This window comes from Ictidomys tridecemlineatus, chromosome 9 (genome assembly GCF_052094955.1).
Source record: "Ictidomys tridecemlineatus isolate mIctTri1 chromosome 9, mIctTri1.hap1, whole genome shotgun sequence".
Classification (NCBI taxonomy): Eukaryota; Metazoa; Chordata; class Mammalia; order Rodentia; family Sciuridae; genus Ictidomys; species Ictidomys tridecemlineatus.
Genome location: NC_135485.1, coordinates 57,203,932 through 57,229,884, shown reverse-complemented (window position 1 = coordinate 57,229,884; position 25,953 = coordinate 57,203,932). Strand labels below are relative to the sequence as shown.

Below are 25,953 nucleotides of genomic sequence, written 5' to 3'. Positions count from 1 at the left end.
AGCTTTTGGGAGATACTTCATATTCAAACCATATTGTGCTCTGTGACATCCATGAAATGCAGATAAATAAATAAAGACAGTGATTTTCCTTAGGGAGCACTCACTACATGCTTTACATACATGATTTTATTTATCTGCTCAACAACTCTGTTTGATTCATCTCCGTTTTAAAGATGCAGATATAAACTGCCCCTCCTCACACCTTTCAATATTGTTTTCCATGAAACAGTGTATGTGGAAGAACTTTTTAAACCATAACATGCCAGTTAAATCTGTTATTATTTTAACTGTCTTTGGAAAAGAAGGCTGTGATAGATGTGCTGGGTGGCGGGCACGCTGGAACCCTGAGAGGGTCTCACTTTCTCTATCCCTTCTGCACAGTCAGCTGATTCCTTTAACTGTGACCACCCAAATAAGTCTAGATGGAGGTCGATGGGTCTCCCATGGTGAAGACACGGGAAGAATTAGTACTCTAAGAAAAAATTAAAGAGTCTTTGACTAACTTACCTCTGAAAAGTCTGACCTGTCCAATGTGAATAAGGGGATCGTGGAGAAAGAATAGCATTTACTGTCCCTAGAGTGGGGAGAGCCAGCTTCTGTATGAACTGGCCCTACCAAAGGAACACAGTGAGGGAAAGAGGATGGACACAGAGTTGAAGGAGGGGTTTGTGTTGGGGGGAGCACCAGCATCAGCACCTGGTTTGTCAGGGCATCTCTGGAAGCCCGCGGCTGCCCTACTTCCTAGTGTGGCAATGTACCACATTCTGAGAGGTTTTTGCCTAGGATCAGGAGCAGCTGTTTCTCCAGGGCTCTGTGGTGTTCCTTGCTCCCAGGCTGGGTGTCCTTTCTAGGTGTTTCAGTGAACAGACTCACAAAGCATGTATAATTTGAAGAGAAACAAACATGACCAATTTAGGATGGCAATATTTTTACTTAACAGCCTTGATAATGATATTTAATATACACTTTCTCTTTGTTAAACATTTCTATAAAGACATTAACATAATGCTATTCATCCTACCATTTATATAGTTTCAGAACAACAATAAAAATATGAAAATATGGTTGCTGGGAACTCTAAGATTTCTTTGTAATTTTTTTTGGTTCAAATATATCCTCTAGGGATGTACAAGTTCCTGAATTTTCAAGTTATTTGAAATAACTCCTTTCTGTGTGGGTGAGGCCACCAACTTATACAAGGTTAGGATCACTTTACTTTTTGCTTTTGGATTTTAGAGACTCTTCTCTTTTTTTCATTTTGATTTAAATTTGTTTTATAATTTTATGAAGCTTTTATACCATCCCTCTTCCAGTTACATAATGTTGTATAACAAACCATTGAAGTATTAGAGGTTTATGATAATTATTTTATTCTGCTCATGACTTTGTGCGTTCGGACATTGCCAAGGGCCTAGCTGGGTGGTTTATGTGATGCCTGGTGCACCTAGGACTGGAGACTCTTCTTCTAAGTTGGCTCTTCACAAAGATCTGGCTTCTCCCTGTGCCCAGCCTCTCTCCCCATACCATACCTCATCTTGCAGGCCTCGCCCTGGGTCTGGGCTTCTCACACCATTAGCGGTTGGTCTTAGACTAGTCAAGCTGAGACTAACTAGTCTGAGACCATGTCAGCTGGCTTCCCCTAGGTGAGCATTCAAAAGCAAACTCCAAGAAGCAGGAAGCAGAAGCGGTTAAATTCCTAAGATCTGAGCCTGAAAACCAGCACAGTATCATTTCCACTGCATCCTCCCAGTCACAGTGGTCAGGGAGCTCACCTCGATTTACAAGGAGGAGACATAGACCCCACCTCTTGGTGAGAGAAGTATCAAAGAATTTGCTGTCATCTTTAGTCTTCCCTAGTTCCAAAGTCAAATCTACAAAAGGTCCCCTCAGAGAAGTATAATTTTTGTCTCTGTTCTTTACACTTGGTTCCTTCCACCTGTAAGTAATTATAAAAAATGTTTGAAGGGGGCTGGGGCTATAGCTCAGTGGCAAAGCGCTTGCCTAGCATGTGTGGGGCACTGGGTTCCATCTTTAGCACCACATTAAAAAATAAATAAATAAACAAATAAAATAAAGGCATTCTGTCCAGCTACAACTACAAAATTAAAAAAAAATCTTGTTTCATTTTTTCCTAAAAAAATAAGCATGGTGTGTGAGTGCGTGTGTGTGTGTGTGTGTGTGTGTGTGTGTGTGTGTGTGTTTTCACAGTTTCCCTTTTCTTAGATAAATGGTAATATCCAATACACCCTATCCTTTTCCTTATTTCGCTTAATAATATATTCTGTGGATTGTGCCATAGCAGAAGAGTGATATCCCCTATTCCTTTTTGTATCTCTCTATACTCTGTTATATGATAGTAGTTTTGTTTACTCAAATCAGGTCCCCAGATAACTGAATAGTTTATAGTGCTTTTCTATTACAACTCGTGCATACAGCTTTTCATATTTTTGTCAGTTTATTTCTGTCATAGATTTCTTTCAATATAATGGGAATGTGGGGTCAAAGAGTAAATCCCTGTGTAATTTTATCAGATATTGCTAAATTCTTCTCCAGTTGCATTCCCACCAGTGATGTTGTGTTGGTTTACTAGAGCTGCTAGAACAGTACCACAGACTGGGTATCTTAAGCAACAGAAATGTATTTGTTCACAGTTCTGGAGGCTGGAAGTCCAAGGTCAAGGTCTTGATTTCCCCTGGACCCCCTCCCCTTGACATGTTGATGAAGGCCTTTTTGCTGTGTTCTTACACAGCTTTCCTTTGTACACAAAACTCCCTGGTATCTCTGTATGTCCATATTTCCTCTTCTTATAAGGGCACCAATCACTTTTGATCAGGGCCCATCATATACTTTATTCTAACTTAATCACCTCTTTAAGACGCTCTCTCCAAATAGTGTCACATTCTCCAGTACTGGGACACCTCAATTTCAACAAATGAATTTGGGGGCCATACAATTTAGCCTTTAGAAAATATCTGTTACCTCCCAGCCTAATAGAGCTAATAGAGCACAGTGCCAAATTTTATATTTATAACCATCTAATAGGTGAAGATATGTCTGTCAGCAGTTTTAACTTCTCTCTCTTATTATGAGTGAGGTCGAATATCTGCATAGGTTTAAACCTTTTGCTTCTTTTTCCACAGGACTGTCTCTTTACATCTCTTGTTTACCCCCCCCCCAATTAATTGTTTTTTTTTCTTCTTTCTTTTTTGAATTTCCTAATATAGTGGGGATATCAATTATCTGTAATATAAACTGCAAATATTTTTTCCCAATTTGTCTGCAAACACTTTTTCCCAACACTTTGTCTTTTTTGTGGACACATTTTTGAGTTATCTTCGGTTCAGATTTGCTTACCTAGTGACAAGAAGGCAACCCACACATGGCACAGGCTGAGACTTCCTCTCTCACAGGGGACTTTGGATTTATGTCAGCTCATTCCCTGCTGTGAGTAAGTTTGGGAGGCAAAGATTTACCTGTTTCCATCAGGAACAGAAACTTCCCCAGCTCTTGCCTTTTTGCAGACTTCAGTTATAGAGCCTCGCAGTCCACAGAGATCTGGGACTCTTCCCATCCCCATAAGCGTATTAACCCCAGCTACTGGGACTCTCTGATTCATATTCCCCTGGGAGCTGACTGATGTCAGTGCCTCCAGGTGCTTTTGGTTATAGATTCTTTCCTCATTTCTGGCACCTGGAGATTTCCCTTTAATTGTTTTTATTTCATTTTATTTTCTCAAACTATTTTTTTAGTTGTCAATGAAACTTTATTTTATTTTATTTATTTATTTATTTATTTATTTGTTTGTTTGTTTGTTTGTTTGTTTGTTTGTTTGTTTATTTATTTATTTATTTATTTATATGCAGTGCTGAGAATTGAACCCAGTGCCTCACATGTGCTAGGCAAGTACTCTACAGCAGAGCCACAACCCCAGCCCCCCTTTAATTGTTTTGACTTCAGCTCTCTGTTAATTTTTTTCCTAATCACTTTATGAAGCATTTCTCACTTTTATATTGTGTTTCTGGTGCCAGGGACGAAGCCTAGTGCCTCATGAATGGTAGACAAGCACATTGATCCAGAATCCCCGCAATATGCAGTGTTTTTGTTGTTGTTTTGTTTTGTTTTGTTTTTAATGCATTGTGGGTATAGGGAATTCCACAATCTGTTTAAACATTTCATTTCTAATTGGCACATAAAAACTCTGTCTACTATTCATGACGTTGACGTCAGTTAACCCACGGGGTTTGCTTTTTAATCCAGCTTTATCCACAAATAGTCCATTCATCACTAGCAGTACCTCGGATTAGTTTCATATGTAGTCCAAGTAAGAGGTGTCCAAATACTTGGCATTGTGCTATTGAAAACAGATGGTGGGGTAAAGGATCCTAAACTATCCCACAATTAAAGGTTACCTAGACCCCAGGTAGACAGCAGGGAGAAAGAGGAAAAGTAGCCAAAGCAGAGCTGAGGATGTCTAGTTATTGGCAGTACCGCTTTAGAATGTTGGGGGCAAGGTATTAGCAAACAACGTCCCTGTCCATGATCTTCCTCAGTGGATCTTAACCTTGGTGCAAATAAGAATAATGTGTGGAGCTTGTTGATTCCTTCTTGGGTTATACTTTTAGAAATTATGATGCTGCAGGTCTAGAGCAAGAGCAGAAATCTCCGGATTTACCAACAGCTCCTACAGAATCTATAGTGCCTATTCTGCACATTTCATCAATGATTCTGGAAATGGTTTTACAAAATTTGATTGGTAAAGCTTCGTCCTCATCATTTATTATTTAGCAAGTAGCTTTGAGAAATACTTACTTTTAATTTCACAGGAAATCAAAATTAACTCTGCTTAAATTCTTTCCAGTTTCTCTTTTCTCACTTCACCATCATCTTTCCTCTTAAGGAAATCAGCAAGAAATTGATCAACTCTCTAATGCAAGCTATAGATTAAGTCAATCTGTCTATTATTCACGAGGTTGACCTCCGTTAAACTGCAGGGTTTGCTTTTTAATCCAGCTTTGTCTACAAATAGTCCATTCATCACTAACAGCATGTCCACAGGAGCTTAAGAAGAATCCAGTTACTTACGTTGGACAGCTGTCCCCTCCTCTGGCAACAATACTTGACCACGGTGACCCAAATGTCCACCAAGAACAATTTAGAGGGGGAAAAGTTTATTTTGGTTCATGGTATCAGAGATCTCAGTCCACAGGCAGCCAAGACTATTGCTCTGGCCCAAGATGAGGCAGCACATCATGGGAGAAGGGCGTTGCAGGGGGAAGCTTCTCCATTCATGGCAGGAGAGAAAGAGAGAGTGAGAGAGAGAGAGAGAGAGAGAGAGAGAGAGAGAGAGAGATGGAGAGATGTGTATGCAGGGGGAAGGGACTACACAGAAGATGTACCCTTGCAGGGCATGTCCTTGGTAACCCACCTCCTCCAGCTATGTCCCACCTACCTACAGTTTTCATCCTGTCAGTCCATTCAAACTAGAATGGACTGATGTCACAGCTTTCATAATCTAATCATTTTACCTTTAAATATCTCTGTATTTTTAAAAAATATTTTATTAGATATTAATGGACCTTTATTTTATTCATTTATTGATATGTGGTGCTGAGGATTGAACCCAGTGCCTCACACGTGCTAGGCAAGTGCTCTACCACTTGAGCCCCAGCCCCAGCCTCAATATCCCCTGAACTTTGGGGGAACAACTCATATTCAAACCATAAAAGGTCCTAAACATCAGATGAGGCTAACACATCCTAATTTGCCCTACAAGGTCAACTGACACAGGTCCTGGCAAAAAGGAGAAGCCCAAAGATGCAGTCATGGATATTTTATGATGGGTGTGCCTAAGACTCACAGAGATAGCACCAAACAGGACTGGGAAATACTCTTCACTGTGAAATATTAATTTGAGGGTTTAATGTTTGTTTTCCCCATCTTCATCTAGTCCAACCCCTTTTCCAGATGAACACATGGAGGCACAAAATGAGCTGTCTGTGGCCACATAGCTTGGCAGGGCTGTTCCAGGCACAGGACCCAGATCTCCTGAGATTCGATCTATTGTGATAATATCAAATGTCCTTCCCCTCTCTCACTCTCCACATTATCCCAGTCTTCCAGGGTACTGAATTCTTAAAAAAATCTCTCCAGAATCCTCAGAGTACAATCTTTCTGTCTGTACAGTAGTCCCTCCCCCGCCTTATCAATGATTTTACTTTCTACAATTTCTTTTATCCATAGTCAATCACAATCTGAAAATATTAAATGAAAATTTTCAGAAATAAACAATCCATAAGTTTTAAATTGCATGCTGTTCTGGATAGTGTAATAGTGTCCATCTCCATCCCACCCAGGACTTGAATCATCTCTTTGTCCAGTGTATCCATGCTGTATACTCTACCTGCCCATTAGTCACTTAGTAGTCATCTCAGTTATCAGATTAACCGTTGCAGTATCCATAGTGCTTGTTTTCAAGTAAATCTTTTTTTTTTAACTTAATAATGGCTTCAAAGCATTAGAGTAGTAATGCTGGCAATTCAGATATATCAAGAGAAGCTGTAAAGTGTTTCCTTCAAGTAAAAGGTGGAAGTTTTTGACTCACTAAGGAAAAAATGAAATATATAGGTTTCAGTACTATCCACTGTTTCAGGCATCCACTGAGGGTTGGGAATGCATTCCTTCAGACAGGGGTGAGTTGGGATAGGGGAAGGAGTTAGTATAATCTATAAATATTTTCATCAATAAATGGTATGAATGGAGATGAGTTTGGGATGGGTTGAAAGAAAATGTCTATGACCAGAAACAAAGCAAATACCTTCCTACAGGCATCAGTGGGCAGTGCTGCCCCCTCCATTTTGTCCCCACATGTGTAGTGGGAGAGGGTCTGGGTGTTGCCCTTGCCCTATTCCCCATCCCCCACCTGGGGAGTCCCAGCTCACAGGCTTGTATCTCCATCTGTGTCACAGCCTTCAAGGCAGCGATCCTAATCCAGAGATGGTACCGGCGCTACGTGGCCCGCCTGGAGATGAGACGGCAGTGCACCTGGAGCATCTTCCAGTCTATAGAGTATGCTGGGCAGCAAGACCAGGTCAAGGTGCGGAGGGAAGAGCCGGGGGTTGCCTCTAGCTCTGCTTTCTAGGCCTTGGGCAGCAAAACAGGTGCTCAAAAGGGGCAACCAGTCTGGACACGCCCAGGTTCTTTCTTCCCTCATTTTTTAATTTTAATTTTTTATTTGTTCTATTTCGATATACGTGACAGTGGAATGTTTTTGACATGTTACACATACAGGGAGTAAAACTTATTCTAATTAGGATCCCATTCTTGAGATTGTATATGGTGTGGAGTTTCACTGGTCGTGTATTCATGGATGACCATGGCAAAGTTATGTCCCATTCACTCTACTGTCTTTCCTAGTCCCATACCCCACCCTTCCCTTCATTCCTTTTTGTCTAATCCAATGAACTTCTATTCTTCCCTCCCTCCACCCCTTATTGAGAGAACATTTGGCCTTTGTTTTTTGGGGGACCAGCTTATTTCACTTAGCATGATAGTCTCCATTTCCAGACATTTACTAAGGCTCATTGGGTTCTTTTCCAGCTCCATGATTTCTTCAGTTACCTTATGGATCACTTCACCCCAGACAGCCACCAGGAGAGTGAGTATGAACTGCCGTGGGGCATGTCTTCCTGTCTGAAGGTCCTAGATATCAGAGTGGGGTGGAGGATGCACAGGGATTGAGACCACGAATCTGGTGACAGCCAGTGAATGAGTGAAGGGCTGACAACAGATTGGAATTTTATTCTTGGTTCTCCCCCAAACACACCTAGAAACATGCCCAGTTAGGTTGTAGTGCAGAAAACACTAGGGGGTGGATGTGGGGGGAAGCTCATGAAAGGGAGGCAGCCAATCAAGGGTGAGTCACTCAGCCAGCAACTGGGAGGACAGAAGTGGGAAATAGCACAGAGCACAAGCCTCAAAATAGTCCCACCTGCAGATGAGGGAACTAGAGTCTGTAGATGTCAGCTCCTGAGTCACTGAATGGGGGCAGGGGTGGGAGGTTGGGTTCCACAGTCTATATGGCTTGCCACATGAGGCCCTCAGTAAATCCAGGCTGGAGAGGCGGAGGCAGGCAGCTGGAGGTAGCTTCAGGCACCAAGCCGGCTGGGCCTCTGCCACATTCAGAGTGCACCATGAAGACCTACCAACTCCTCCCACCCTGCCTGTGCCCTTTCCTCTTGCTTACACACCCAAGCCTCACAAGTCTGCACTTTCTCAGTTTGACAAATGTTGATCTTTTAAAATAAAAATAGAGTCCATTACCAGTTAATGTCTTTATTAACATGAAAACAAAACCTTCCCTCCCACCCATACCAGGCATCCTGGGTTCCCTTTTCCTTTTCCTTTATGGGAGCTGATGCCAGTCTGTACAGGTCCCGCTCCAGCTCCAGTCCAGGATGGACTAGGTTCTGTGGTGCCGTGGACTGCATGTCCCATCATAAGGCAGCCCCCTTTTCTGTCTGACTAGAGGAGTTCCTGGACCGCATGTTCACTGAGGAGAGATTCCCCCAGGAGGCCGAGATGGAGAAATACAGTGACTACGAATCCATCGAGGTGCCGGACAGTTACACAGGACCACATCTCTCCTTCCCGCTCCTCCCTGACCACGCCACTGCCCTGGTGGAAGCTTTCAGACTGAAACAAGTAAGCTCACCTGGGGAGACTGGGTCCCCACCCACTCCATGCCATGTGCAAAGGGAGACCAACGCAGCACAGAAAGAATGGCCCTGGCCTTAGGGTGTTCATACCATGCGCTGCCTGGAGAGATGGCATGTTCCCTTTGCTAAGCCAGGACCCTGGCCCTTCAGCCGGTTTTCCTGATTCAGAGCGCCTCCTGATCATGTAAGCATCCTGCAGATGATTGTGGAGCACCGCTGTGGGCCCACACTATTCTGGGCACTGGGGATATCGCAGTGAACAAGACAGATACATACCCCTGCCCTCAGGGAAGAGGCAGATAATAAATAACAAATAACAGTAAAAAGTCAATTCTGTGACATGTTAGAAGGCAACAAAAGCGATGGGAAAGATAAATGTCAGTTGCCAGGGGGAGGGTCAGCAATTTCATAGAGTGGCCTGGGAAGGTGACTTTTGATCAAAGGTACAAGGTGGTGCCCTGTGAATATCTGGAGAACGTGTATTTTAGGCAGAAGGGACAAATGGAAAAGGGCCTGAGGCTAGAACTTGTCTGGACTGTTCAGGTGCTTCTTGGTAGAGCTAGAGGAAGAGGAGATGAGTTGGGGAGGAGTAGAGTTTTTATTTTTCAGAGCGAGATGAGGAGACATTGAGCACAGTGTGTAGCTTCCTTTCAAATTTTATATATTTTGGTATCAGGAATTGAAATCAGGGGCACTTTACCACTGAGATACACCCCAGCCCTTTTTATTAATTTTGATACAGGGTCTAAATTTCGGAGGGCCTTGCTAAGTTGCTGAGTTGTTCAAGGTTGGCCTTGAATTTAAGATCCTCCTGCTTCGGCCTTCTGAGTCGTTGGGATGACAGCCATGTGCCCTCACACCTGGTGTGACTTGCTTTTTAAAATGGTACTTTGGGCTGCTGTGTAAGGAGAGCATGCACAGGGAAGGGCTGATGTCAGCAGTTCTCATCATGCAGTGATCCAGGCAAAAGATGTTAATGGCTTGAAACTCTGTGGTAGAGGCAGAGGTGAGAAGTGGTCAGATTCTGCCTCTAGGCCAGATGCCAGTCTTTCCCCTCTTTCACACGAAGATAACTCACTGCAAGAGCAGTTGAGCTGTTTCTTGGCAGTGTCAGGGTCACTAGATGCCATTAACATACATGTACTTATTAATAGTCTATGGAAATAATCATGAGCTGCTCCCCAGCTAGAGGAGAGGAAGGGTTTTATGGAGTAACTAGGAAGAGCACATGAGCTCAGTATCTGTGGAGGGGAAAATGGGATGATGAGAAGCAGAAACAAGGGCAGAAGATGGTGAGAGAGGAAGGCTCTGTGTAGAGTCCTAGGAGCAGTTCACTGGGGTCACTTTTGGTGTCTTTAGTGATTGGGGTCGTTAAATAGCAAAGTTGAGGGCCACCTGTGTTGTTTTGTTCCCTCCCTCCTCTTCCTCCTAGTAGCAGCTCCATGCTAGATACGTCTTGAATCTTTTGTATGAGGCCAGGAAACACCTGGCGCAGCTGCCCAACATCAACCGGCTCTCCACCTGTTACAGCGAGGAGATCACAGTGTGTGGTAAGAACCTGCCTGAAGGGCTCCCCTTGTTAGACACAAACTAGGAAGCTCTCCCTTGGAGAAGGGCAGGAGCAGGGTTTGTCCCAAGGGAGGTGCAGTGGCAAGTGGGCAGGTCAAGTTTCATGCCCCTAAACTGACCATTTACAGATTTCCCCATATTTACTTAAGGGAGCCATGGTTCAGAGAGGGGGAACGTTGGAGCCCAGGGCTCAGCCTCTGCTTTAGTTTCCAAAGCAATTCATATTGACTGCAAACTCTCATTTCCCACTGAGAACAAAACCCCTGCAAACCACCAGACCCTCCTTGTGAGAAGAGAATTTATTCACTGGGACATGAGCAAGCCCCCCAATGCCTAAGGAATTATTCCTTCCATCCATATTCATTCCTCTTCCAGAGAGAAGTCCTGTTAATGAGAAGTGCTTCCATTTCCTTGTATTTTCTCAAGATGTCAAGCATCCATATAGACTGATGCCCACGCCATAGCTCAGGGAGGCTGTGTCCACGCCAGGGACCGTGAATTAGCACTTCAAGGGCCACATGCAGCCTGTTTATATGTCCTGTTTGCCCTACAATGTTTTTAAAGCTTTTAAAATCAGTGTTCCCAACATTTGAAAATTAGAGGATTTCATAGTAAAGTCTAGATTTTACAACTTCTCTTAAAGAATCTCCTCCTAACACTGGTCCATAAGTGAGTGGCAGCTTCCAACTTTAACAGTGGCAAAACTCTCCAGTTCTCACCTGGGTTGCGACCCTGCATTATTCTTTCCCATCTTTTCTTCAGTAAAAAATGTAGGCCATTTACTCTTTATTATAAAATACTACTTATGACAAACTTGTGCTTTCTGCTTTCAGTATTAACCATCTCTGCAACAAGGGGAAATGAATATTTATCTCCATATGGAAAAAATTAGTAACCCTTGATTTCTTAACTTTGTCAGATTTTTCTAGAAACATATATTTTCCCTTTTATAGTAAAAATTAGAAACAATAGTAACAGTCAATCAGCACTGATATTCTTTTTTTTTTTTAGGAGATTTACATGGCCAGTTAGATGACTTAATATTTATATTTTATAAGGTATGAATGTTCCAAATAAGTTTCTTACTTGCTCTGAGACTTAATTTAGAACTTGAAATATAGTGTCTACTAAACAAATGCTTAAATATTGCTTGGATTCTTAAGATATTATTTTTAATAATATTTGCTTCTAGGTAGAAAATATATAATATAGAAGTCATCATCGCATTATATTCTGGAAATTTTTTGTGAACTATGTTAGCTTAATAAGTAGAAGAAAGCATTATTCAGCAATTTATTTTTTTTCCAGTTAAAGAAAATTGATTATTATCAAAGCAACCAATAGGTGTAAACTATTTTATATCTATTTTAGCTATAAAATGTAGAACATGTAACAAAGTATATGAATATAATGGTGTTTTATCAAATTGATATTGCTTTATACATATACTCATTTCTCAAAGCATTTTCCTACGGATTATCTTGTTTAATCCTGAGGAATCTGCAGCAGCTGTTGTTGTTATTATAATTGCCAGAACTTAAAGCTGGCCTTCAAATCACATTTCCAGTGCCCTTTACTGACACCACATGGACAGTCTGGCTTTCTATAAAGTGTCCATTCTGATGATCATCTCATAAGCTCAGCTTTGCTGGAAAGGAAATATAACACAGTAGAAAATATTTCCATTTTTTACTGATGTTTCACATTTGGAGGAGATGCAGAAAGCAAAGAATTGGCTATAGACCTGATGGTCAGATGGCCATTGGCTTTAACCTGATTTTCTATTCTCTTTCCCCCACTGGCTCTTGAACTCATCTTTGTGTTGGGAAGAATGGCCTCCCGTCACCAGAGCGAGCATATGTGTTCAATGGTGACTTCGTGGATCGGGGCAAGGATTCAATAGAGATCCTGATGGTTCTTTTTGCCTTCATGTTGGTTTACCCCAAAGAGTTCCATCTTAACCGAGGAAACCACGAGGACCATTTGATGAACTTACGGTACAAGCCAAAACATGCTTGGGTATTTGATACTTGCTTGTTGCAATTATAAAAAAATATCTTGCCAGAGTTTCTTATTTTAGATGCTTTTGAAAAGTGGTTTTCTAATTTCTGGAAGTAGAAGACACAATATATAATATTTAAAAAATTTTTAAATTATGTTATTCTACAATTCTAATAAGACTATTAATTTGTACCCATGTCCATATTATTTAGCATGTAAATTATAAGGATTCACCATAGAAAAAGTGGGAAATACGGATTATCAAAAGAAAGAAAATTAAAATATCTCACAATTTCTTTATCCATATATAATATTATGACTGAACATTTTGGTGATTATTTCTCAGTCTCTTTTCTAAATACTTCAAATATATATATATTATTTTCTATATATAATGTGCATTTTTTATAAAACTGTAAGCATGCCATAACTGTTGTCACTAAATTTATTTTAATACCTACTTTCCCTTCTGTATCTAGATATGGCTTCACCAAGGAAGTGATGCAAAAATATAAGGTGTGCCTGTCTTTATAAGCTAAAGTTTCTCTTTAATCAGATGAGTAAGTTATTTGAAACTTAACATCTTGCTAATATCATTTTTTTTCAGGTGCATGGAAAGAAAATATTAAGAATTCTTCAAGATGTGTTCTGTTGGCTTCCATTGGCCACTCTGATTGATGAGAAAGTCCTGATTCTTCACGGTGGAGTATCAGACAGGACTGACCTGGAGCTTTTGGCTAAACTAGACAGGCACAAGGTACTGATTCGTGAAATAATACAAATATAACCTTAATGTGCAGTTTCACTACCAACAAAAAATAAATGTCATTTTGCATGAGGACTCCTGGTGACTAAGAAGAGCATAAAGACTGAGAATCCATAGCTGGGATCAAGATGCCAGTATGCTGTAATCAACTGGTAATGTCTACCATGGACACACTAGTGGCAGGAGGTAGCTAGTGCTACGTATTTGCCTTTCCTGATCTAGATAGTTTTAATCACTACCCTTCTATCCAGTTCCCAAATAATTCATATCATTTTTAAACTCAACACATATAGTACCTACCACATGCAGGGAAGGTGCCACTGGAAGATACATAGATGAAGATCGATTTCAATTAAACTAAAAAATATCTGTTTTACATGCTTACCATGCATAAAGAAATTGTTAGGGGAGATATCAAGATGAACCAAAGATGATGCCTTTCCTGAAGGAACTGACAATCACCAGTGTGTGTTGGAAGTGGGAGGGTGGGAGAGTGGGAGACAGATGTATTATAGCCTATTAACAACAAATGGCTATTTTCCAATTCATTTTAGCAGTGAAAACCTGGAAAGTTGTATTTTCTTTTAATAGTAGACTCTTATATTTGAATTATACCTTATGGCACCCATATTCCAACTGCCCATCCCACACAGGAAACTCTGCTACAACAGTCTTTTCTTTTTCTTTTTTTAATTTATTCTAATTAGTTATACATGACAGCAGAATGCATTTCAACTCATTGTACACAAATTGAGCAAAACTTCTCATTTCTCTGGCTGTACATGATGCAGAGTTACACCATTCATGCAATCATACATGTACATAGGGTATTAATGTCCATCTCATTCCACCATTCTTCCCACCACCATACTCCTTCTCCTCCCCTTACTCCCCTCCATCCAATCCAAATTTCTTCCATTCTTCCCTAGTGCCCCCCACATTATGGATCAGAATCAACATATCAGAGAAAACATCTGGCCTTTGTTTTTTGGGGGATTGGCTTATTTTGCTTAGCATGATATTGTTCCACTCTATCCATTTATATGCAAATGCCATAATTTCATTTTTCTTTAAGGCTGAGTAATATTCCACTTTGTGTACAAACCACATTTTCTTTATCCATTCATCTGTTGAAGGGCATCTGGGTTGGTTCCATAGTTTAGCTATTGTGACTTGAGCTGCTATAAACATTGATGTGACTGCATCATTGTAGTGTGCAGATTTTAAGTCATTTGGATATAAACTGAGGAGTGGGATAGGTGGATCAAATGGTGGTTCCATTCCAAGTTTTCTAGGGAATCTCCATACTGCTTTCCAGAGTGGTTGCACCAATTTGCAGTCCCACCAGCAATGTTTGAGTGTACCTTTCCCCCCACATCTTCATTAACTCTTATTGTTGCTTGTATTCTTGATAATTGCCATTCTGACTGGAGTAGTTTTGATTTGCATTTCTCTAATTGCTAGAGATGTGAACATTTTTTTCATATATTTGTTGATTGATTGTGTATCTTCTGTGAATTGTCTGTTCAGTTCCTTAGCCCATTTATTGATTGGGTTATTTATTTCTTTTGGTGTTTTTTTGAGTTCTTTATATATCCTGGAGATTAGTGCTCTATCTGAGGTGTGTGTGGTAAAGATGTTCTCCCATTCTATAGGCTTTCTGTCCATGTTATTGATTGTTTCCTTGCTAAGAAGAAGCTTTTTAGTTTGAATCCATCCCCTTTATTGATTCTTGATTTTATTTCATGTGTGTTAGGAGTCATGTTAAGGAAGTCAGATCCTAATCTGACATGATGAAGATTTGGACCTACTTTTTCTTCTATTAGGTGCAGGGTCTCTGGTTTAATTCCTAGGTCCTTGTTTCACTTGAGTTAAGTTTTGTGCATGGTGAGAGACACAGGTTTAATTTCATTTTGCTACATATGGATTTCCAGTTTTCCAGCACCATTTGTTGAAGAGGCTATCTTTTCTCCAATGTATGCTTTTGGCACCTTTGTCTAATATGAGAAAACTGTATTTATGTGGGTTAGTCTCTGTGTCTTCTATTCTGTACCATTGGTCTACATGTCTATTTTGGTGCTAATATCATGCCGTTTTTGTTACTATATCTCTGTATAGTATAGTTTAGTATAGTTATCCATTACTATATCCATTTAGTATAGTTTAGGGTCTGGTTTTGTGGAGCCTCCTGCTTCACTCTTCTCACCAAAGATTGCTTTGTCTATTCTGAGCCTGTTATTTTTCCAAATGAATTTCATGATTGCCTTTTCTTTGAAGAATGACATTGGGATTTTAACAGGACTTGCATTAAATCTGTATAACACTTTTGGTAGTATGGCCATCTTGACAATATTAATTCTGCCTATCCAAGAACATGGGAAATATTTTCATCTTCTAAGGTCTTTTTCAGTTTCTTTCTTTCGTGTTCTCACTACAACATTCTTGATGACATTTTCCTGAGCATTCCAAGAAGAGGGAACTCATCACCACACAGGCCAGGCTACTTCAACTTTGGGCAGCTCTACAGGATATGAAAGTTTCTCTGCATGAGGCACACATGAAAGAGTCCACCAGATTGGGTTTGAATCTTGCATTACCCAGTAAGTGCCTGATATGGCAATTTTGTTCTATGAAGTTGTTCAGAGACCCAGGATTATTATGTCTCATTTCCCATCTCTAGAGTACATCACTCAAGAAAACTTGTTACCACATTCAAATCCTAAGCAATAGAAGAGGGGAAGGGAAGGAATAAGAATGCTCTTATCACAGTATAGAACTTGCACATCTCCCCATTCTTATCCTATTGGTCAGAATGTGAGTATGTGGCTACCCCTCACTAGAAGGGAGGCTAGACATGCTGTCTTTATCATGGCTGCCAATCTCCCCAGCAAAAATTGAAAAACATATTTGACAGGAATGATAGTCTTAACCATGTCAGAGGTGTTGTTACCGCTGTTGGCCGGTGACGAGTCCTTGCTTCTCCAATGTTGAAGAATAACACCAGAAAAGCACACGCCGAGGCAAGGTCAGAGTAGAGATTAGAAGTTTATTAAAGGACAGCAGAAAAGACTTCTCCCGGACGAAGAAGGGGACCCAAGGGGTGGAATCCAGTTGGCGGGCAAATGTGTTCCCCTTTTTATAGGTTTGGTGATGGAATGTAGGTTGGAAGGCCCGAGGGGTGGGACACAGGTGGGCCAAACGGGCAGGAAGGACTTTTGGGATGGGCTTATCACTTCTCTGGGATGGGCTATCTCCAAATCTGTTAGGGGCTGTTTCCTGGGCTCCATTAACATTTCTTTGAGGTGGACTTTGGCCTAGGCCTTTTCGGGACTTCATTAACATTCCATGAGTTGTCCCGGAATCATTCTCAGCATGGCCTCCATTTTAGATTTCACTCGATGTTAGACCCGATTTACCTAACTACACTGACTACCTAATTTAAAAAAAAAAAAATTTAAATCTGGCTTCAGTGTTATCAAGATTAAATGAAAACATTTGTGGCTTACAAAAGTGAAAATGGTATTTACTTTTGACTGAAGCGACAAAAAACTTCACGAAAGACATGTTTATATCTCTCTCATGTAAACAAAGGCTGGAGGAGAGCAGTCCAGGGCTGGTATAGTGATGCTATGGAAGTCACAGGATTTCAGACTTCTTCTATCTTGCTGATTCACCATGTTACATCATGATCAAAGATGGCCGCTTGAGTTCCAAGCATTATGATCACATTCTAGTCAGCAGAAATTGAAATTAAACAGAGTAAAAGAAAGGCATGCTTTTTCCTCTTATATGATTGTATAATTGAATATCCAATTATGAAACAAACCTTTTCATATTTAATTGACCAGAATTTAGTTATGTGTCTACATTTAGCTGAAAGGGAAATTTGCAAGTAAAGTCTTTATTTTAGGTGGTTATGTGCCCTCATAAGAATCAGGGATTCTATTACTAAGGAAGAAGGGTAGCTAGATCTTAACACTGATTTAAGTTAGGGTAGCAACATTCTAGGTTGGTTTGTCCCTTTGGCTCCCCAAATTCCAATGCCAGCTCTTCTTCCCACACATAGAAACAGGCTCATCCCCTTTTCAAGGGAGACTCTCAAGAATCATCCAGTAATTGCAACCAACTCAAAGGCCAAGGGTTCTGAACTTTGGTCTTACTTATCAGGGCTGGTTGTGGGTCCTCATGGTTTGGTAACTGAGTTCTATGTCCTATCCACCCAAACTCAGTTCAAAGAAGAAAAGGATAACTCTTTGGTAGAGGTGAAGGTGAGAAGGCCCGCAACTTCCTCCAAAAGCCTTGGATTTTACCAACCTTTTCTGTACCTCTGTGCAATCTCAACCCTTTTATATTCTTGAAGAGAGCATGGAGCCTGATAGGCCTAAAACCAGTTCTTGGTATTTCTTTTGTTAATTCTACATGTTGCCCAGCACCTAATTATTATTATGTTTTTTTAGCTTCTACATTTTATATCTTGGTGTTTCTTGAAAACTTTGAATTCAACCATTCTGTTAGGGTGTGTTGGCCCAAAGGCAGAGAAGAGACATTAAGTCACAGTAGAACAGATCATGTCATGGAAGAATCATTTTTAATTATGAAAACAGAAGTAGGAGGAACTTTGAGGAAGAATACTAACAGCTGACTTTCTGTGGCTAATTAAAAAATAAACTAACTTCCTACTGTTTGGTTTGCAGAGTTCTACAAAATGGGTAATATAGTAATTTGTGTGGTCTGGGGAACACTTGGGAAGGAACTACAGAGAAATATGGGCTCTGGAGTCAGAACTCTGTGGCTTCAGTCCTGGACAAGTCTTAGTATCTATGTGCCTTTGTTTTTTTATCTGTACTATAAATAATGATGTTATCTCACAAGGGTGATAAGGAGAATCAATTGTGTGAACTGCCCAGAATTGTACCTATTTGGAAAGGGCTCAATATATGAATTTGAAACATATGAAAGTTAGGAAATTCAGTAAGGATTTGACTTTCTAGAGATTTGCCCTTTTCCATCTTATCTGAAAATCATAGGTTCTTAGAGAGAAACAATGCCCTAGGTTAGTGTTTCTCAAATTATCCAGGTTTTAGAATTTCCCAATTAGTCACACATCAATACCTTTGTAAAATACAACACATATGAATCATTAAAAAAATTAAATACAAATGAAAAATATGAGCCCACTGATCATGTGCTTGAATGGCATGGCAATATCAAATTGCTACACAAATTTCTAGGGCTTACTCTCAAAGGTCTGTACCTGTCTTGTTCTAGGCCAGGGGCCAACAGTGCACAGATTGACCAGTAATTTGTTTCTGTGGAGCCCAGCCTTTAGGACTGACCTGTGTGCAAAAGTGCTTTTCAGAAAGGATCTACAGTTTCATTATCTGTGTCTTTTGGGGACCTGTTTAGATCGTTTCCACGCTGAGGTACAAGATAAGAAAGGAAAATGACAGACAGACAGAGGAGAAGAGAAAAGCACACCAGACAAGCTCTGCGCAGACGTCCACCCCGTGGTTTCTTCCCCAAAGCCGCTCTCCCCCTTCTCTACCCTTTCACCTGGGCTCAGACAAGGCCCACAAAGCCAGCCTGTCCTCCAGCGTCCCCTGCAGCGCCCTTCTTGAGCACACAGAGCTGGCCTGGCTGGGACGGCGCTCGGTGGACCAGGAGCTGGAGCGGTGCCAGCAGCGAGCCAGCTTCCCGGGGATCTGGGAGAAGGAGGAGCCCTTGCCCCAGACCTCGGAAGCCCACACCGTCCCTGGAGAGCTGCCAGAGCCCACTCTGCAGGAGTGGAGGCAGGTGGGTTTCCTAGAATTGGACTGCCATTTGGTGGGACCCAGGATTTTAATAACAGCCCCAATCTCCTCCTTCGGTATAAATTGAAGGTTATACTTTTGTGGGGTTAGAAAATGCCAGAAGAGCATTAGTATTTGCTTAATGATTCCTATGTTTTAGAGTTTCATAAAGAACGGGAAGACTTAGCAGGTGAGCTCTCTTGCCTGGTTTAGTGACTTAGCATCAGTGGGTAAGAAGGTAAGCTACAATTTATTGGATGGTATTAAATACTAGTTTGTACCTGTCAGCACGATGGCTGCTACAGCTCAAAGACAAAAGAGCTAGGCAGTAACTTCTGTCCTCTGTTATCAGGCAACTAAGACCTTTCCAAAGGCTCCAGAACTTTGTCACATGCCCTCCTCCCGGAACTTCAAGGGAGACTGGAAAAAGGAGTGTTTAGTGGGCTCAGTGTCATCCCAGACACAATCATTTTGTTATATTGGAAGAAGAAGGAGAATGGATATCCAGTGGACACTACTCAATTAGGCACAGTGCTTGCTAAAACCCATGAACAGGCATCCAGGTGGAGGGCACATTTCATGGGGGCAAGACTATGGCAGCAAGGTCTCTTAAAAGACTCTTGTAGCTCAGTGGTAGAGTGCTTGCCTAGCATGTGCAAGGTCCTGCCTCGAAAAGGAAGGAAGGAAGAAAGGAAGGAAGGGAGGGAGGGAGGGAGGGAGGGAAGGAGGAAGGAAGGAAGGAAGGAAGGAAGGAAGGAAGGAAGGAAGGAAGGAAGGAAGGAAGGAAGGAAGGAAGGGAGGAAGGAAGGAAATATTGTAGGAGATGATGGTGGTGATCTTGGGCAGTAGTGTAACTGAACTACATGAACTTGCTAGTAGGATTTAATCATTATTTTACCTACAAAACCTACCATTTCATATGATTCACCCAGTAAAGAAAAGAATTCAGAATTAAGATGTAAGAACTGGCTGACTGATTGGAGGAAGGGTGGTGAGAAAGAGGAGGGATTGCAGCTGATTCTGAATCTAGAAACCACAGAGAGAGAGAGGATGAGTTTAGGTACATTCTCCCAGACATCCATCTGGGCTTCAATACTAATTTAGAATTGAAATATTAAAATTCAGGCCTTTCCTTTTGCAAAACATGACTCAATAATAATGTGCAAGTACTTATAAATCACATTCAGGATTTGGTTTTTATTTTTTTGTTTGTTTGGTTTTTGTTTTTGGTACTGGGGACTGAACCCAGGGACACTCAAACACTGAGCCACATCCCTAGCCTTTTAAAAAATACATTTTAGTTAGAGACAGAGTCTTACTGAGTTGCTTGGGGCCTTGCTAAGTTGCTGAGGCTGGCTTTAAACTCGTGATCCTCCTGCCTCAGCCTCCCAAACTGCTGGGATTACAGGCATACGCCACTGCACCCAGCTTGCAGTTTTATGCTTAGAAGTACATTTGGGATAAACAACTGAAATATACTCAATTATTTCACCTGATTAGGATGAGACTGGCAACCTCCTTCTTCTGCTTTCATGTGAATGACTCTGAATGAATACCTGTCTCTTGGTCTTCCCAGGTTGTCGACATCCTGTGGAGTGATCCCATGATGCAGGAGGGCTGCAAAGCAAACACCGTTAGAGGAGGAGGCTGTTACTTTGGGCCTGATGTGACAGAACAGTTGTTACAGAAATACAACCTGCAGTTTCTGATCCGTTCCCATGAATGCAAACCTGAAGGCTATGAGTTCTGCCACAACCGCAAAGTAGGTGAACCTACTGCAGCAGTGTTGGTTTGTGTGTCACAAAAGCGTCCCAAGAGCTCCTCCTAGGCCTGGACTGTGAAGTGCATTTGTTACCAACTTGCTCAAAGCAACTGGGCCCTTTATAGTCATTTATCCATGACTTTTATAGCCTCTTTTTCTTTACTTTCTTTTTTCTTATTCTTAATTCTTTTTTTTTTTTAATGATACTAGGGATTGAACTCAGGACCTTGCACACACTGAGCTACATTTCAAACACTTTATTTTTTTATTTTTTCTTTCTTTTCTTTTTTTTTCTTTTAATTTGAGACAAGGTTTTCCTAAGTTGTCCATACTGGCCTTGAACTTGGGATCCTCCTGCCTTAGCCTCACATGTAGCTGGGGTTACAGGAATAAGCCACAATGCCCAACTTCCCATCTTTATTCTTTAAAGCTTACTGTCATATGTCTCAAGCAACCTAACAGGGTAATTAGATTTATGCACTATTCCAGGTGGGGATTCAGGATCATTTGTTTTCTCGGGAGTAGAATGAATATCCTAACATCTTTGGGTGTTTCCAAATCCTATAATATTTTTCTAACGTAATGACACTAGAATGGGATTCTGTCTTCCTGGGAACACTAACTTTATAGGAGAATAAGACATTTCCATGGCAAGGGGTGTGTGAGAGATCAACTACTGGAAGAAATGTTTGCTTAAATGGTTATATATGAGTTTCTTTGTTGCAAGACTTCTGAGAGCCTTTGATTTCCTATATTCATTGTAAATCTCCAGGAAGAGACACCATGTCTAGCAACTTCCAAGGTATCCACAATGGAAATCTCTTTTACAGAGAATCTCAGAGGAGGCACAGAAGTCTGTATAGCTTTGAGGCAGCACAACAATTTCATAAGCTCATTTGCCTACTAGTTTTTTCATGGTCATTCCAGCTCATCAGACCAAACCTGCCCTTAAATTAAAACAAATGACTGGTTTTCTCTGAACCATGCCATTTTTATTTGGAGCAAAAATGTGAAAACATGTTATAGGCCTCCTTTTGAAATTCAAGTGTCTATGACTTGAGTCACAATTCATGCCCTCGTTAAAAAAGAAGAATGAAAGAAAGAAGAAAGAAAAAGAAAAGGTTCATAGACCCGTGCAAAGAGGAATAGCAGCCCTGACATTGGGTTGGCCATATGGGTTTGAGGTTGAAGGGTTCTTCAATGAACATGAATGCTATCTCTCTTCTGTTTTGATTCAGGTGTTAACCATCTTTTCTGCCTCCAACTACTATGAAGTTGGCAGTAACAGAGGGGCCTATGTCAAACTGGGGCCATCCCTGAGCCCATATATTGTGCAGTATCAAGCTAACAAGGCAACCCACATGCTCACCATGAGGCAAAGGCAAGACATTTCAATGAATGGTTTTCAGAAAAAAAAAATGCAGTGTTTAGAGAACTTTGAGATGCCAAATGCAATTACATTTATCCAAATTCAATGTGAGAATTCAGAATTTAGCTATGTCAGCATACAGCTGTAGAATAGACATTATAGCCAGGGTCTTATAGAACTCCATTTTTTGTTACTATAATGAAGTACCTGAGGTGAGAGATTTATTTAGAAAAGAGGTTTGTTAACACAGAGTTAAAAGCTGAAAGTCCAAGATCAGGCAGCCCCAGGGTTCAGCCTCTAGTAAGGGTATAATACTAGAAGGTATCATGGTGAGAATAAGGAATGAAAGATCACAAATCAAAAAAGGAAACCAGAGGAAGAGGGAGGAGCCAGCTTTGCTTCTTTTATAACAACCCTCTCATAAGAATTAACTCAAGGACTCAATGAAAACTTCCTTTATCCCTTCCAAGGGCATTCCTCCAATGACCTAAGAACCTGCACAAAGCCCTACTTCCCCAAGGTCCCACCAACACAGAGGACCAGGCCTCTAACCCATGAACTTTTAGGGGACAAACCATATCCAAACCACAGCAGGTTTCCTCCTTCTCCTCCATATACTCTTAGTATCCGTATCTACCCACCATTCATGGGAGCAATCAGTTTGCTTTCTGCAGAAATTCTCCATGGGTACATCTTGAGTAAGTCCATATATCAGGCCACTAAGTCTTGCTAAGGTTATTCTTCAATTTCTCTCATCCATAAAGGTTTGGGTTGTTCCCCCTCCCCCAGTAAGCCACAACAAATGTTCTTTCATTATCTGGGGATTTGGCAGATAGATTTCAGTGCATGTATTTGTTAAAAGATATCCTTTCTTTCTGGCAAGGAAGTATGTAACATTACTAAATGCCATCTATTGAGATGATTCTGGATGGTAGCCTTAGATGAGAACTTACTGCCTGTTAAGTACTATAAAGAATTTATGGATATTTTCTCACAGTAAACTTATGAAGTAGATATTTTGATTAATTTCAGTTTGACAGATGAGATCACTCAGGAAAGACGTTAAATCAGTGGGCCAGTAGTGACCCAGGCAGTCTTGTTTCAGAAACCACCTGTTTAATGACTATGCAGCATTGCCTCCCACGGAGCAGAGGGCCTTGGAGTATATAAGATGCTAGTAGGTACAAGTTTAGTCTCCCAAACAAGCTTCTTTAATTATTCAGCCTAACTAAATTAAAAATCAAAATGGACAAAATTCACATGAATCAAGTGGATCGAGAACACATTCATATTTAGCATTTACCTTCCATGAGTGCTGTAAAATTGGATTATTTAAAATAAGCCTTGTGTTATTAAATACAGATGGGCCCCAGCACTGGAACAGCCTCACATAAAAGGAAGTGCTTCAAAAACAGAAGGGCGAACAGCAAAGTAGAGGAAGTGGATCGAGGGGGTGGGCAGAGGAAAGAGAAAGGGGAAATACTAGGGAAGAAATTATGAGCAAATACGAATATGCCACAGTGAACCCCACTATAGTGTATAAATATAATGTACTAATTAAAGAAAAGGAAGTGGTGTTTAAAAATAAATTATTATTTTTTTGAGACAGAGTGTTGCCAAGTTGCTGAGGCCGCCTCTGTCTCATTCCTCCTGCCTCAGCCTCCTGAATTGCTGGGACTATAGGCATGGGCTACTGTTTAGAGAATTGATTTGATATGTAAAAATCTAAATGGATCAAGTGAGAATCAAATGTACTGTGCAGAAACATTTTCTGTGGAGCTTTATAAAAAATCAGCAACCTGAGCCTCATCCACCCCTACCAAATCATCGTCTCCAGGGGTGGGCCCCAGCACTGGAACACCATGATTCCTTAGGTGTTGTCACCATAAAAAGTCACTGCAAGGAATCCTATAAGTAGTGAATTTTAATAAGGTAGACAAAGAACTCTTTGAAATACTTACTGATTGCATTAAATAAATGCAACATCACCTGATTTTCCCAGAAGTTATTTACCCAATGACACCAACTCTCTGGAGCACAGTGGTTAACTTAAAATTTATTTATTTATTTATTTTTATAATTTTTATTATTAGTTGTTCAAAACATTACATAGATCTTGATATCTGAGCAGCTGTAATGGATGTCTCAATGTCCATAAAGTCTCACTTTTCTTAGAGAAACCCTCATTCAGAACTCATTTACTTTTTGTTTAAATCCACTTCTCATGATAATGGCATACCCAGCCCAGAGTCCTGATGTCAAGATGGCATAATGATAGTGCCCTACTTCAGTGGGTGTTGAGGGGTTAATAAGAGAATCCATGTAGAGTTCACAAGGGCTTCATCCATGCTGCCTGATGGCAGGGACAGAGAGCCTTCTACATCCAGATAGTTCTTTTTTTTTTTTTTTTTAAAGAGAGACAGAGAGAGAATTTTAATATTTATTTTTAGTTTTCAGTGGACACAACATCTTTGTTTGTATGTGGTGCTGAGGATCCAACCTGGGCCACATGCATGCCAGGCGAGCGCACTACCACTTGAGCCACGTCCCCAGCTCCCCCAGATAGTTCTTAAGGGCATTGCCATATACTCTGTCCCTGCAGAGGTATTGATGACTACGATTTACAGTTTCCAGGAAGCAGTTTAATTGCCTTACATAACTAGTGGTTCTTAAACTTTTTAGTGGTCCCACTTCTATCAGCCTCTGATAAAACAATAAACATGCTCCAGTTAAAGTGCATATGCTCACATACCCATGAAATTTGGGATGAGTTTCAGGTAGTTCACATTTTTTTAAGGATCTATGAAGGCCATTTACCAACTGTTAATTATCTTAAATTACAATGAACATTTTCATCAAACATGATTAAAATGTTTTTTTTAAACTTTGGTACTTAAAAAGATAGATAAGCTGGTTATTATTTGTAGACTGGCTGGTCCCTCAATGAGACGCTACAAATAGAATACATTTAATTTTTATTTCTTCTTATATTCTTATTCATTCAACTGTAAATGTCTATTGAGCACTTATTTTGGGCCAAATATGCTGCCCAGCAATATTCTATTGACCCAATGAGAATGAGAAAGCTAAATTAGTGTTATTTTATTATTCATAAATCTTGCTTTTTGACTGCTTAACATAATAAAATATAAGGTGAACATAAAGATTATAATGGCTACCATTTGTTGAGTTATTTTGATGGGCCGGGATTTAGTGCTGTCCATGAATTTTCTCATTTAATCTTCTCAGTGTTCTATGGATAGATACTGTACTTAGACCTGTTTTACAGATGGCGAAACCGTGGCAGAAGCTTATTAGACAACTTTACCACGGAGGTGATCTTTCTCCAGAATGGATCCAACCACTGTCCTAAACTGGGAAGGACAGCAGTCTCCCCACTGTTTCCTGTTGTACACAAATAGGGTCACAAACTAACCCTATTTGTGTACAACGGGAAAAAGTAGGAAATAGTGGGAAGAAATAAGAGAAGGAGTTCATCCCTCAAAAACACAGAGGTGCATGCCTGTAATCCCAGTGATTTGGGAGGCTGAAGCAGGAGGATTACAAGCTCAAGGCTAGTGTGGACAACTTAGAAAGACCCTGTCTCAAAAGGGGCTGAGTATGTAGCTCAATGGTAGAGGACCTCTGGGTTCAATCCCCAGTACCAGAAAACAAAACGAAAAACAAAAGAACCTCATACCTGAGCCCTTGGGAGATTGCAATATTAAGATAAAGGAGAAATGTAGTAAAACCTGTAACTATTTTTTTCTATGCCAGCTTTTAAAAATATTTGTCTTTATTTTCTGTCCCAGGATTAGCAGAGTAGAGGAATCAGCTCTGAGAGCTCTGCGGGAAAAGCTATTTGCTCATTCCTCAGACCTCCTTGATGAATTTAAGAAGCACGATGCAGATAAAACTGGTAAGAATAAAGTAGGAGCTTCATGGAGGAAGGAACCCAGACAGAAAAATCGGTCTCACAATAG

The 25,953-nt window shown here is 40.7% G+C and overlaps 1 protein-coding gene across 1 annotated transcript in view; it reads left to right on the top strand.

The window, feature by feature from the left end:
* The window catches only part of Ppef2 (protein phosphatase with EF-hand domain 2), a 39,749-nt gene that overhangs the window by 5,472 nt on the left and 8,324 nt on the right, over window positions 1-25,953 (top strand). Inside the window, exons 3-14 of the mRNA XM_005333290.4 lie at window positions 6,966-7,093; window positions 7,597-7,654; window positions 8,525-8,700; window positions 10,150-10,264; window positions 11,295-11,341; window positions 12,114-12,280; window positions 12,764-12,800; window positions 12,892-13,041; window positions 18,457-18,843; window positions 20,416-20,601; window positions 21,840-21,982; window positions 25,783-25,889. Coding sequence (XP_005333347.2) covers window positions 6,966-7,093; window positions 7,597-7,654; window positions 8,525-8,700; window positions 10,150-10,264; window positions 11,295-11,341; window positions 12,114-12,280; window positions 12,764-12,800; window positions 12,892-13,041; window positions 18,457-18,843; window positions 20,416-20,601; window positions 21,840-21,982; window positions 25,783-25,889 — 1,701 coding nt within the window. The remainder of the gene's footprint in view (window positions 1-6,965; window positions 7,094-7,596; window positions 7,655-8,524; window positions 8,701-10,149; window positions 10,265-11,294; window positions 11,342-12,113; window positions 12,281-12,763; window positions 12,801-12,891; window positions 13,042-18,456; window positions 18,844-20,415; window positions 20,602-21,839; window positions 21,983-25,782; window positions 25,890-25,953) is intronic.